The sequence below is a fragment of the Chlorella variabilis genome (assembly GCF_000147415.1).
Source record: "Chlorella variabilis unplaced genomic scaffold CHLNCscaffold_25, whole genome shotgun sequence".
Classification (NCBI taxonomy): Eukaryota; Viridiplantae; Chlorophyta; class Trebouxiophyceae; order Chlorellales; family Chlorellaceae; genus Chlorella; species Chlorella variabilis.
The window spans coordinates 375044-388457 of record NW_005435063.1 but is presented as its reverse complement, the minus strand read 5'-3'; the positions used below and the strand labels follow the sequence as shown (position 1 = coordinate 388457).

The following is a 13414-nucleotide window of genomic DNA, read 5'->3' as shown; positions in this document are numbered from 1 at the left end:
CCGCCGCCGCCTGCCTGCTGCGCAGGGCCAGGCTGACCAGGGGCGCCAGGTAGGCGAGGGTCTTGCCGCTCCCCGTCTCAGCCGCCAGCACAACATCCCTGCCGCTCAGGATGGCAGGCACCGCCAGCTCCTGCAGGCACACAGCGCAGGAATCAGCAGCGTCCTCTCGCATGGTAGGCGCTGCGGCAGGCAGGACAGGAGGACGGCAAGGGGAGCAGCCCCGCGGCTGCTGCCGCTGCCGCTCACCTGCGCGTGCGCCGGACGGGGGTAGCCTGCATGCTGCAGCGCGCCGCAGACCTCGGCTGTCAGGCCCAGGCCGCCAAATGTGACGGCGTTTGTAGCGTAAAAGTCCTCTGCGGCAGCCGCCAGAGCAGCATGTGCATGTTGCCCACGCAGGCCGGGTGCCGCAGCAGCTCCTGGACGCAGCAGCAGCAGCTGCTGCCGACACGGAATTTCACGGCTGGTCCTCGCCGGGCTGAGAAGCCTCAGCAACGGACGGCAGGGACCCGCCGCCGGGCTGGGCAGTCTGCCCAGGCAGGCATCCACCAGAGACAGCATCCCGACGTGCTCATTCGCGAATAGCGCAAGCGAATGCATGTGGCCACAGTCTATGCCGGCGGTATCCGCCGGCGCCAGGTTGGCGGCGGCATTTTTTTTGTGAAGACCAGGCAATTCGGGAACTCGCACTTGCATCCGGCAGTGGCATACCAAATTACCACAACCATCGCACATCACGGCCGGCAATTACCCACAGGTCAAACATTCACATGCCGCTCTCAGATGATGACGACTGGGAGCTGCGCCAGTGCTACCAGTGAGCACGGGCCTCCCTGCTGTGCGGCTGTGAATGAACAATTGACTCCTCGGGCCGGCAGGAAGTGGCCCTTTTGGCTGCACAGGTTCCGCTGCCGCCTGCCGCTGCCGCCACGCCCCCACCTGCAGGCAAGTGCTGGTGTGTGGCCTGCTGTGGCTGGCAGGCACGTTGATGCTGCGAATGGCGCTAACATCGCAGCAGCCGGAGCACCTCGACCCCATCCTCCTAGTAGGCTTCAGCCATTAGGGGTCTCGCATCCATCTGGGCATGCAAAGTCCCATACAAATGTTCGCAACAGTCGCATCCATTTCATTTCTTTCATTCTGCACTGCACCAGCCTGCATGCCGTGAACACCTTGCAAGCCGCAAATTACAGCCAGCTATTCAAATCAAGACGTAGATACGTTATTGCAGACGGCCTGCGCCCGCACTGGCGGCACCAGGCGATAAGGGCAGCGGGCGTATAAAGGGGCTTTGCGGCATGGGGCGGCAAATCAAATCGTGTGAGAAATGAGGAAAACTTCAGAGGAAGAGACTCACAAACTGGGGAGGGATGAGGACACGCAGTGGCCTAGGGGGGGGTGGCCATCACACTTCGCACTCGGGCTGGGGGGGTTCAAAGAATGACGAGTGAGAGTTAACAAATGTTGCTTGGGTGTGGGTGTGCGCCCGCGACAGCAGGGCAAAAAATGGCAGGGGGACAGGGCAGTGTGCGGGTGGCCGGTCTGGACTGGAACCAGGCGGGACCACCTTGGTACAGAACCGGTGGCACATGAGGGCGCGCCCGCCATGGTGCGGGCGGCCCCCGGCAGGGACAACAAAACGCAAGGCTGGCGCTGGGCCAGCCATCAACTCAGCGCGGGGTGGGGGTGTGCAGGGGGGGTGGGGCGGGGCAGCACAGTGCGCGGCACCCACCCGGGACGTGGGTGTGGGTGTTAGCTGGGGTTGGCGCTGCGATGCTGGTGGGCCTCAAACAACATCAGTGCGCAAGCGATTAAGGGATGAGGTGGTTAAGCAAGGGCCTGGATTCATCAACCCCCCCCCCCACCCCGCCTAAAAGGGGAGGTGGGGCGGGGGAAGGGAGGCAGCGGGGGGGTTGGTCGGCGCACACCCCAAGGGGGGGGGCGCACGCCCGCGCCTGAAACCAATCGAGGGGACCATTCGTTCGTTCGTTGGATGGGATAAGAGGACACGGTGGTGGTTAGCAGGGAGGGATTCAAAACTGCAGGAGGGCGGTGCTGGCAGCACACCAGGAGGCTGCAGCAAATTGGTGGTCAAATGCAAATGAGTGATAGGGCTGCTCGCTACTGCGGAAGCGCCTGGGCTGAAGCAAGGCATCGGAAAAAACAGATAAAAACGCGGGCGGGGAGGCGCCAGCGCCTGGGCCCGGAAGTAGACCAGATGTGGAAAAGGCAGGGGGCAAGAAAGACGGGAAGGGCAACACGGGACCGGAAGAAAATGTGTGCCTCCATTTGGGCAAGGTGTGTGTGTGCGCGTGCGTGGGTGTGTTGGGACCAAAAACTCGGCATGGAGGCAGCTCCACACTTGTTGACATGCTGGTTGGTTTTTCCTTGTTTCTTTGGGCCGGCCCGCAGGGGCCGGCCTGCCGCACATGCTTGCATGCATGCGGGCAACGCTCTCTCGAGTGGGCGAGGTGGGGGGCCGCTCAGCCAAAGTTGGGCAGCCCGCTGGCGGCCATGGCTGCTGACACCTGGTCGCAGGAGGCGCTCAGCTCGGAGCCCTGGGCATCGGTGCAGCCAGTCAGCGCCAGCAGGGCGGAGGGCCAGAAGGGCGTCACGCCTGCAGGGCGGGGGACAGGGGGGGCGGGACAGCGGGCGCGGTCGGCGGGCGCGGCGGCGGGGAAGCCGCGAAGCGTGGGGTGCGCTGGCGGCGCCCGACGTGCCCAGCGTGCGCAGCGTGCGGGCGCGGCGTACAGCAGGCCGGCGGCGGCACACCCCCACCTGCCGACTTGCGGCTGGCCAGCAGCACGGCGGCGGCCAGCGCCGAGGGGCGCAGCGCGCGCAGCGCGGGCTCGCTCGCGGCGCGCCCCAGCACCGCCAGCGCGGGGCCGGCGGTGGCCTGCAGGCCCTGGGCGTGCGAGAAGTCTGCGCCCAGACGCTCCAGCAGCAGCTTGAGCACGCGCACCGCTGCGGAAGGGGACAAGAGGCAGGGGAGCGTTGGTGGTGAGGGTGGCGACTGAAACGGGCGGCAGCGGCGCGTCGGGCTATAGGGCGCGCCAGGGGGGAGCGAAGCAGGCGCCGCAGGGAGCGGGCTGGGGCCCTGACAACCCCGCCCTCCCCTGTGTACTGAAAAACTCCCTCCCTCCCCTCCCGCCGCGCTCACCCGAGATGGCGGAGGTGTCTCCCTGCAGCATGGCGCACACCGTGGTCTGGGTGGCCTCCACAGCCGCCTCAGACAGGCCCGTGGCCTGCTCCAGCTGGGCCGGGGAGGGCAGGCGGTCGGGGTGCTCGCCGGCTGCGGGGCGCGGGGGGCAGGGGCAGGAGGGGTGTGGGCAGGCGGGAAGCAGGAGGGGCAGGGGCAGGAGGCTGGCGGGACAGCAGCCCAGAGTTGGGCTCGGCAGGCCGCGCTCACCTTGGCGCGCGGAGATGAGGAGGCAGGCCACCAGCAGCGCGGCGGCGTTGAGGCCCAGCAGCTGCTCGCCGCCCGCCGCTAGCGCGCGGTCCAGCAGCAGCATGGCGTCGTGCAGCACCTCGTCTTTCAGGCGGAAGGCGGCAGCAAAGGTGGCAGCCGTAGAGAACCAGTCGGGGCGGGCGGCCAGGTAGGCGGGCGGCAGCGCGGCATCCGCCACGCAGTACCGCCCCTCAAAGTGGCGCACGGCGGCAAAGGCCTCGGCGCAGCGCGCCTGCGGGCAGCGGGGGTGGCGGGGGAGGCAGGGCGTGCAGGCGGGTCGAGGGTCGGGGGGCAAGGGAGGCGCATGCCAGCGCACACAGGCCTCTGCTGCCGCTCATTGTGCCGTGCCGCTGCTCATGGCCCGGCGCAGTCCATTGCTTCTCCCTCCCCATCCTCTGCCCCCCACACCCACCTCGGCCCCCACATCCTCCGCAAAGAAGGCCTCCTTGTCCAGCGGGCGCCCCCCTGCGCCCTCCGCCTTGCAGTTGTAGGCGGCCAGGGCGCGGTCGGCCTCGGGGGTGTGCAGCCAGTCTGCGGGCGGGCAGAGAATAAAAGTCAAGTAGAGAAGCAGGAGAAGGGGGTGCTGGGGAGGACTGTATGGCAATCCAGGGCGAGGGGGCATGCCTGCCGGGCCTGCGGCACACGCGTGTTGCCCGCGGCGCAACGGGGCTAGCTGAGGCCGAGCGCGCAGGCGGCGCCCCCCGCTGCCGGGCACCCACCGGTGATGTCGCAGGCTGTGGCCTGTATGCGGCAGCCCTGCTGCACGTCGGCCAGCCCAAAGGGCGAGCGCCAGGCGCGCAGCAGGCTGAGCAGCGCGGCACGGATGGCCGGGTACGTGTGCTCCCGGCTCGGCTTGCCCTTGTTCAGAACCAGGCACACCTGCGGCGGGCAGGCGCGGGGGCAGGGAGGGAGAGAGGAGGCAGGGCAGGCTCAGCAGGGCCGCGCAAGCGCCCACACAGCAGGCTCCAGCCAGGCCTGTACCGCCGGCTGACCCCCGCCACACACCGCCACAAACACCCGCGCGCGCATGCGCTCCCACCACGCCCGCCCACCTGCTGCTTGAGGTCCTTGTTGGGCTCCCGCGGCAGCCGCTCACGCAGCTCCGCCACCCAGCGCAGCAGGCTGAGCACGGCGGAGCCGACCGTGAAGGCGTGCATGCCAAACTCGATGACCGTGCCCGCGCCGGTGCCGGCGGCGGCGGCGGCGGCGGCTGCGGCCGCCGCCAGGCCGCCTTCCACCGACAGCGGGCTGCCTGTGGGGCTGGGGCTGCCGCCCGGGTAGGCTCCTGCGGGCAGGGCCGACACGGGGGTGCCTGGCAGCACGGGCGTGGTGCAGGAGGCGGGGGACAGGAGCTCCGGGGTGGCGCCGCGGCCGCCGCCGCCGCCGCCCAGCGACAGGCCGGCCGGCACGGGCAGGGCGGGGGTGGGCGAGGCGGCGCGGCTGCCGCTGCCGCTGGTGGTGCCGCTGCCGGGGTGGGAGGCGGGGGCGCAGGGGGGCAGCTCCAGCGGGGCAGGCGAGGGCGAGGTGGAGGGCGGCGCCGAGGCGGGCGCCACGCACGCGGCGGCGGTGGCGGCGGCGGCCGCGCCGGCATCTAGCGTGTGCACCGTGAGGCGGAAGTGCTCCTGGCGGCAGGGCGGCGTGAAGATCTGCATGTCTTGGCCTGCAGGGTAGGGCAGAGCAGGGCGGGGGCGGGGCAGGTGGATCCGGGCAGGTCAGAGGGGGAGCGGGATGAGCCCAGGTTCGGGGCGGGGGACAAGCAACAGCAAGCGGTTACAGCAGGAGGTCGCAGGCAGGCCGCGGCTTGGAGCCAGGGCCCGCCGCCCACGTCACCAAGTCTACAACCGCACCTGCGCCCACACCAGCCCCGTCTTCCAGAGCGCGCCCACGATGGTGTTGTACACGACGCTGTCGGGGCGGCAGTTGTGCGCCTTCATCTGCTCAAAGGCGGTGAGGGCGCGGCGCCAGTGCCCCGCGCGGTCGTACGCCGCAATCAGCCCGCCAAACGTCACCGCGTCGGGCTTGCACCCGCGGTGCTGCATCTGCTCAAACATCTCCTGAGCCTTCTCCCACTGCGCGCCTGCGGGGCAGGAAAGGGAGGGGCGAGGCGGAGGCAGAGGGCATGAGGCTGGGAGGCCGGCAAAGGGGAAGAAGCAGCCAGTGTGCTCTACATTCAGCGGCGGCGGCGGTGCCGCACAGGGGGCGTGCCACCCACCCTGCGCGCAGGCGGCGATGAGGGAGTTGTAGGTGACCACGTTTGGGCGGCACCCCTCGGTGTGCATCTCGCGGAACAGCTCCAGCGCCAGCTCCCACCGCCCCGCCTTCTCGCAGGCGGAGATGAGGGAGGAGTAGGTGATGACGTTGCGCTCGCACCCGCGGCGCACCATGTCCTGCGGGGCAGGGGCGGGGGGCAGGGGGAGGGGTGGGTGGGGGGAAGGGGATGAGGGGCCCGGGCTGGGGCGGCCCAGGGGGTCACCTGCTGGCGAGCTGCGGAGACAGAGCTGCGGAGCCTGCAGCCCCTCCTCTCACCTCCACACCTTTTCACACACACCCCAGCAGCAGCACCGCCAGCAGTGCCCCCCCACCTGGAAGATCTGCAGCGCCCGGTCCAGCTGCCCGTTCTTGCCGTAGGCGGAGATGAGGGCGGTGTAGGTGGTGGCGGTGGGCTGCGCCCCCGCCGCCAGCATGCGCTCGTAGATGCGCAGCGCCTCCTGGGCCTGCCCGCTCATGTTGCACGCGATGATGACTGCGGGGAGAGGGGGAGGAGGGAGGAGGGCAGGAAGGCAGGGAGGCAGCAGGGTCAGCCTTGCAGGGACGTGCGCCGGCTGGAGGGCAGACGCCGTGGGCGTGGCCGTGCAGGGCATCACACGCTGCTGCCAGCATGGACACATGCAGCCGGGCCCCAGGCGCTTGCTCCAGGGCCACTAGTCGCGCCCCCGCCTCACCCGTGTTGTAGGTGCGTATCTCGGGGTCGATGCCCTGCCGCTCCAGCGCGTCCAGCACGCGGATCGCCTCCTCCCAGGCCCCCGTCTTGCCGTACACGTCGATGAGGGTGTTGTAGGTGACAAGGTTGGGGGTGCACCCCTCGGCCAGCATCTGGCGATAGACATCCAGCGCCAGGTCCAGCTCGTTGCCTGGGGCAGTACCGGGGTGTGGTGGTGGGGGCAGAGAGGGGCGGGGTGAGCCGACTGGGGGCGGGCAGCAAGGGGTGGGTGGCCGAGGTCACCGCCAGCGGTGCAAGCGCATGCACGCGCGTGCCGGACAGGCTGCCGCATCTCGGCACGGCGCCGCCGGGCTGCTGCCACCGCGCTCACCCTTGATGCACACATTCATGAGGGCGGAGTAGGTGTGGACGTTGCACTGTATGCCGCGGCTGCGCATCTCCGCCACCAGCTCCAGCGCGCGACGGAGCTGCTGCTGGGTGCCGCACTGCGAGATCATGGTGGTGTAGGTCATGGTGTTGCACAGCGGGTAGAGGTCGTGGGAGTCGTCCAGGCCGCGCAGCCAGTCAAAGAGCTGCGTGTGGGGGCGGGGGCGGCGGGGGGGAGGGGCGGTGGGCAGAGGAGCGTGGGGGGGTACCGGCCACGGCGGCAGCTGCCCAGCAGCCAGAGAGCAGGCAGGCGGCGCGCCGACGCGGGCACAGAGCGGCAGCGCTGACGGAGCTGCAGCGTGCGCACCTCCTGCGCGCGCCGCACGTGCCCGCTCTTGTTCAGCTCCTTGAGCAGCGCCGCCAGCGCGCCGCTGTCAAAGTAGTAGAGCCCCTGGCCGATGGCCTTCACCGCAGACGCCTCGGGGGGCAGGCGGCGCACCACCTGCGCCCAGGCACAGGCAGGCACGCGCGCAGGCACGCGGCGTGTGAGCAGGCAGGCGGGCTGGGCGCCCGCGGGGTCGCAAGCCCTTCCTGCCAGCCGCAGCAGGCGGCAGTTGCACCCCGGCCAGCTGCCTTGGCGCGTGCTGTACAGGGCGCGCTGTGCGCTGCGCGCGGCTGCTGCGTGCGCGTGTGCGGGCCCAGGCCCAGCCAGCTGAGGCAGCCACACCTCCAGCAGATCCTCCACCGTCATCTCGGAGAAGGCGGAGCCCTCGTGGTCACCCAGCCGCTGGCCGCGCCCCACCTGCACCCCCGCCGCACGTGCAGCGCAGAGCGGCGTGTGTCAGCCACCGGGCTGGCCAGATGGGAGAGCAGCAAGGCGCAGCAGGCGGGCACGGGGAGGGCGGACGAGCCGAGGGGTGGCAGCGGCGGCGCGGCGACGGCAAATCGGGCCTATCTGCACCCAACCCTAGGCCGGGAGGCGTGCCAGAGGGCAGGCGGCAGGCATGGTGGCGCAGCGGGGCGGCCCGGCAGCACGCGGCCGGCTGCAAGTCGCGCCAGCCAAGCAGGGGAGGCGCGGCGGCGCAAGGCATGCGTCCCTCGTCGCCGCCGCCGCGCACCTGGGTGACTTGCTGCCACAGGCGGCGGTAGCCCTGGTTCTTTTGCCGCGGGTCGCCCGCGTGCGTGTTCTGGCGGCCCGCGTGCGCGTTCTGGCGTTGCTGATGCGGCGGCAGGGCTGCCTGCTGTGGGGAGCGGCCGCGGGCGTTGCCGCCGCCGCTGCGCGCGCGCTGAAAGCCGGGCCCGGCGGGACCGTAGCCGTGGGGGCCGCCCTGGTAGCTGCCCTCCTCCTGCTGCTGCTGCCTGAAGCGTTGCGGCGGCGCCTGGGCCTGCTGCTGCTGCTGCTGCAGAGGGGCCCCGCCCCAGCCCACGCTCATGGTGGGCACGGGGCCCGTGCCAGGTCCGACAGGTTGAGGGAGGCCCAGGGAGGCGGCCTGCGGCGAGGGTTTGGCGGGGAGGGGTGGGAAGCGGGCCAAGATCCAGCCTTGGCGGTTCCGCGGGGCAGCGTGGGCCCGCTGGCCCGGTCGCCCATCTCTGCCCAGTCTTCCCATCTCCAGCGCGGCCTGCACGGGCAGCCGGAGCGCCTCCCACCTTTTCTAGCAGACTTGGGTCATCGAGGTTGAGGGATTGGAGGCGCAGGGAGGCCAGGCCGAGCGGCGCCGAGCAGGTCCGGCTGGGCACGCCCAGGCTGTCCTCCCCGCTCCAGGAGGCCCCGCCCCAGCTTCCGCCGCTGGAGTCTGAGCTGGGGGCGGTGTTGAGCGAGGCCAGGGGCCCGCACGGCGAGTAGAACCCGGGGGGTGGGCCGGGGCAGCCCGTGAAAGCGCTAGTGGTGTACATTTTGGGCTTGCAGGGCTAGTACATTGGCACGGGAAGAGTGTAGGAGGGGCTCGGGACGCCGGGATGAGAAACGGACCTTTTGCCTGCTGCGTGCTTTGGCAAAGTCGTGGTGGACAACAGGGGAGTTAGCGCCACCCCTGCCCGTGCCCCTCTGGCGATCCCAAACGCATGCCTGCATTATATGCTGCCGGTGGGAGGCCGGGGCCCAACCATCCAAGGCGCCAGGCCCCGGCGATGGGTCAAGTGGCCGCCATGGCGCTCGGGATCGGTGTGGGGTGGGTGATCAGCACCTTGATCACCACCTCACGCACGCCCTGCCTCGCCAACACATTTGACCAGGAAGCGGGACAGGGTGCCTTGGAGGGCTGGCGGGGGCGCGCAAACGGCCGGGATCGGCAGCGAGAAGAGATCGTGGCATTCGTGGGGGTGCAGGTGGGATTGCCGCCGCCGCCGCCGCCGCCGCCGCCGCCGCCGCCGCCGCCGCCGCCTCCCGCCACCTGCTGCAGCGTGCTGTGCCGCCGCTGCAGCCCCGTCCCTTCGCTGCCACCACTTGCGGCGCAGACTGGCTTCACCACGGATTCTCAGGCCAAGTACAATTACGAGGCACGACGCAAGGCGCTGAGGGCCACCTGGCTGCCCAGCAGCCAGCAAGAGCTAGACAGGTGCGGCGGCGGCTTGCACCTGCGCCCGTACAGCCCGCCGCAGCGCTGTGCTGCCAGGCCGACAACCTCACGGTGCTGCGCTGCGGCTGGCTCGCTGCCTCTTGACAGGCGCGCCGCTGCTGCCACGGGATGCCGGCGCAGGCTGCAGGGGGAGCAGCGCATCCTGGTGCGCTTTGTGATTGGCCACTCGGCCGACGCAGAGCAGGAGGCCGCCCTGAACGCGGAGGAGGCGCAGCACCGCGACTTCGTGCGCCTCAACCTGACTGAAGGCTACGCCAACCTCCCCACAAAGACCCTGGCGTTCCTGCGGGTGCGCTGCAAGCTGGCAGGTCCCGCCGGCTCCCCCCAGGGCACTCGAGCATGCCACGCCCACATTTAGGCCTTCCCATGTGCAGGCCGTCACGACGCAGTACGATCCGCAGTACATTGTGAAAATAGACGACGATGTGTACCTGCGTCTGGACCGCCTGCCGCACGCGGTGCAGCAGTGGCACGACATCCGCGCAGGTGGGCTGCGGCCTTGATCCGCTGTCTGCCTGCCGTTTGTGCGCTCACCCGCTGCCCAGCCTGTCAAGCTTGGCATCAGCTGAGCAGGCATGTGCCCATTCCCAGCCTTGCTCTGCTGAGCCAGCCGTTGCCCCTGCCACCCCCGCAGACTATGTGGGGTGCATGAAGACTGGGCAGATCATCAAGAGCCCACGGTACCGTTGGTATGAGCCCCAACACGCGGTACTGGGCGGTGCCTCCTATTTCACCCACGCCTGGGGCAGCGTGTACGTGCTAAGCGGGCGCGTGGCGCTGGATCTTGCTGCCATGAGGGACGGCAGCCTGCGGCACTTTGCCAACGAAGGTGCGGCGGGCAGCTTTGCTGTTGCTCGCGGCCTCTGAGCATCATCAGACGCGCACGGGGACGGCCGTTGCGCTGACGCCCTTCAGTGCCCCTTCCCTGCCCTGCCCATGCAGACGTTACCATTGGCAGCTGGCTGCTCGCCTTCAATGCCACACACTACGACGACCGGCGGCTGTGCGAGACCAACTGCACAGCATCCTCGCTGGCTGTGTATGACATGCCCGTGTGTGCGGGTGCGTGGGATTGGCTGGGGTGGGGTGGGGAAAGATGCAGCCTGTAGGGCAGGCGTTGGGCAGGAGACGGCTGCGTCCCTGGCACCCCATGCTGCATGGCCAGGCACGCCAACGTGCTATCACGCCTGCTGCAGGCCTGTGCGACGCGGCGGTACAGCTGCCGCAGCTCCACGACTCCCCCGCCTGCCACCTGCCAGCCACCGACCCCACCGGTGCGTTGCCGCTGCGTCCGCCGCTCATAAGCTTCGACCGCCGGCCCGATGCCGGGTGGGAGGAGGCGGCAGTGCGGCAGCTGCGGCAGAAGCGGGAGCGCGCTGCAGCCGGCGTCAAGCCTACCCTCCCCGAGTATGACACAACGCAGCCGCTGTGATGATAATGTGCTAAGCCAGCCACCTTTTCCCGCTCCTGCCTGTTTATCTGATTCCCTTCCCTCCATCCTCGCCTGTGGCCTCTGCACTCCCCCCCGGTTGTTTTCTTCCCCAGAACGAATCCACCTCAGTTTTGTACAGACTCACCAACACTGTTCTCCATTGTTTTCACTGCCCATTCACTGATACCCTGTCCATGCCATGCCGCTGCAACCCCTGCACAACGGCGTCACCACCTGCGGACGACAATCACGAGAACAGGCTTGGGCATCGTGTGTTGCAAGTTGAGAGGCAGCCGGCACCAGGTTACAGTGTCCAAATTGTGCATGGATCGATCTTCTGGACTGGCCGCATTCTGGCATCACTGTGCTGGGTGCCCAACACTGGCGGCCGCCGTCCGTAGCGGCTCACCGCCTGTACTGCGCTGTACAGCATCTCCCTCCTGCACACGGAATGTGCAATCGCCTCCAGCACATCGAGCGACTGGCTGAATCCAAGTGCAGGCGTGTTGGCTCTAGCCGGCAGGGGAGTGCCTTCTGCCGATCACCCTGTGATAGCGGGGGGCAACGGGGATCATTTTCTTGGGTGTAGTTGACGGTGTGGATATGAGTAGAGGCGCGGCAGTGCTGCTGCTGCTCCTAGCGTCGGCGGTGGCCACCGTGCAGGGCTTCAAGGCGGAGGAGTTCAAGGTGGGGCCAGCGGGTCGCCCCCTCGAGCCATCGGCAGTGCTGCGTGAATCGGCAGCCGTGCTCTGCCCGCCCACCGGCCCCGGGCCCATGCACCGCCCCCTTGCCGATCGCTGCCTGCCTCATTCAGAAGTGCGAGGATGCGGCCTTCTGCAAGCGCCTGCGAGGCAACACCAGCGAGGCGTTTGTGCTGCTGCCAGACTCGGTCAAGGTGGAGGGGGCGCGGGTCACCGCCACCGTCCAAAACACGCAGAACGCGAACGGCACCTTCTCCCTGGTGCTCACCGCATACGGCGACACCCTGCGCCTGTTCATCGACGAGGCGCCCGAGAAGGGCCGCTGGCAGGTGCCAGACGTGCTGTTGCCGGGGCTGGAGCAGCGGGAGCAGGTGGGTGGCGCGCGGGCGGGGCGCGGCTGGCTGGGCGCGCTGCGCCTGCTGGATCGCTGCTGCTTGCAGGCAGTCCGTTATGTCAGCGCCGGTGCATTGGGCTCATGATGTGTCGGGCACGATCCGCCTCAGCATGTGTGCAGCCCATGAATCCTCCACTGGGCCCATGCGCTGCTCCCTCGCTCATTCTCTGGCCTCCCCTCCCCACAATCACGCCCCCGCCCGCCACAGGCCTGGGAGGTGGTGAAGAAGAGCCACACCAAGCTGCGCGTGCGCTGCGGCGCGGCCGAGGCCGAGCTGCGCACCAGCCCCGCTCAGCTGGAGGTCAGCGTGGGCGGCACGCCCGCGCTCGTGTGGAACGCCGGCAAGCAGTTCATCTTTGAGCACCTGCGGGAGCAGCAGGAGGGGGACCCCGAGGGGTGGTGGGCTGAAAACTTTAAGACCCACCACGACAGCAAGCCCAAGGGCCCCGCCGCCATCTCCTTTGACGTCCACTTCCCGGGCACCCGCCACCTGTACGGGCTGCCCGAGCGCGCCAGCAGCCTGGCGCTGCAGCCCACGCGCGGCCCCGAGGGCCCGCTGTCGGGTGCGACCCCGCGCATGCCGCGCCGCCGCCCGTCGGCCGCCTGCTGCCCCGCGCCCTTCTGGGCTATGGTGGGCGCCGTGCGACACCCCCAAAGTGCTGGAGATGCCAGCCCGCTTGTGCGCTGCCTGCCTTGCTCAGTGCTCGTGCCCGTGCCCCCCGTGCTGCCTGCCCGTACCGCAGAGCCGTACCGCCTGTACAACCTGGACGTGTTTGAGTACCTGCACGACTCCCCCTTTGGCCTCTACGGCGCCATTCCGCTCATGCTGGCACACCGCCCGGAGCAGACTGTGGGCGTGTTCTGGTGCGTGTGCCCCTGCGGCCGTTGCTGGAGGAGCCACAGAGGCAGGCGCTGCTTGATTGGGAGATGGAATGCGTGGGCCCGCAGCGCGGCAAACCAGCAGGCTCATTTCGTGCCCTGCTGGCTGCCTCCCTGCCCCCCTCGCAACCCCTCACCACCCCACCCCTCCCCCTGGCTGCCCGCAGGCTGAATGCTGCGGAGATGTACGTTGATGTGAGCCAGGACGAGGGCGGCGCGTCCACGCAGTGGCTGGCCGAGAGCGGCGTGGTGGATGTGTTTGTGTTTGTGGGGCCGCGCCCCGCTGACGTGGCGCGCCAGATGGCGGCGCTCACCGGCGGCTCCGCCCTGCCCCAGATGTTTGCGCTGGGCTACCACCAGTGCCGCTGGAACTACAAGGACGAGCAGGGTGAGGGCCGGGGCGGGGGCGACGGTGGTGTGCCGGCAGCAGCGCAGCGTCTGCGGCAGCCTCTGCGCCGCGGCTGGCCGAGCTGCAGCTGCGGCGGCGCCTGCAGCAACACGCGTGGTTGCTTGCTGCCGCCGCCGGCGCACACTCCCCTCACTTGGTTCCTGCGCCGCCCACCTCCCCCTGCCTCCCTCCCTCCCTCCCTCCCTCCCTCGCGGTGCGGCACAGACGTGGCGGCCGTGGACGGCGGCTTTGACGCCCACAACATCCCCTACGACGTGCTGTGGCTGGACAT

The 13414-nt window shown here is 69.5% G+C and overlaps 3 protein-coding genes across 3 annotated transcripts in view; 2 read left to right on the top strand and 1 right to left on the bottom strand.

The window, feature by feature from the left end:
* Window positions 1–1170: 1170 nt before the first annotated feature.
* On the bottom strand, window positions 1171–8185 carry CHLNCDRAFT_59068 (hypothetical protein; the record flags this gene model as incomplete). The annotated part of the gene is made up of 15 exons (XM_005843952.1): window positions 1171–2614; window positions 2776–2961; window positions 3158–3289; window positions 3407–3677; window positions 3858–3976; window positions 4165–4324; window positions 4498–5091; window positions 5293–5522; window positions 5658–5832; window positions 6028–6188; window positions 6388–6576; window positions 6757–6958; window positions 7120–7254; window positions 7480–7554; window positions 7871–8185. The coding sequence occupies 15 exons, from the start codon at window positions 8183–8185 to the stop codon at window positions 2481–2483; spliced, it is 3078 nt and encodes a 1025-aa protein (XP_005844014.1). The 3' UTR covers window positions 1171–2480.
* A 1042-nt stretch (window positions 8186–9227) lies between these two features.
* Window positions 9228–10392, top strand: CHLNCDRAFT_10529 (hypothetical protein; the record flags this gene model as incomplete). The annotated part of the gene is made up of 5 exons (XM_005844047.1): window positions 9228–9307; window positions 9449–9617; window positions 9703–9814; window positions 9963–10157; window positions 10271–10392. Coding segments are annotated over 5 exons (678 nt in total), but the record flags the coding sequence as incomplete, so codon positions are not given.
* A 971-nt stretch (window positions 10393–11363) lies between these two features.
* Window positions 11364–13414, top strand: part of CHLNCDRAFT_139544 (hypothetical protein) — a gene marked incomplete at both ends in the record, with an annotated part of 3798 nt that continues 1747 nt past the window's right edge. The window contains 6 exons of the mRNA XM_005844046.1: window positions 11364–11447; window positions 11575–11832; window positions 12064–12418; window positions 12599–12719; window positions 12902–13122; window positions 13348–13402. Of these exons, the coding sequence (XP_005844108.1) occupies window positions 11364–11447; window positions 11575–11832; window positions 12064–12418; window positions 12599–12719; window positions 12902–13122; window positions 13348–13402 (1094 nt within the window). The remainder of the gene's footprint in view (window positions 11448–11574; window positions 11833–12063; window positions 12419–12598; window positions 12720–12901; window positions 13123–13347; window positions 13403–13414) is intronic.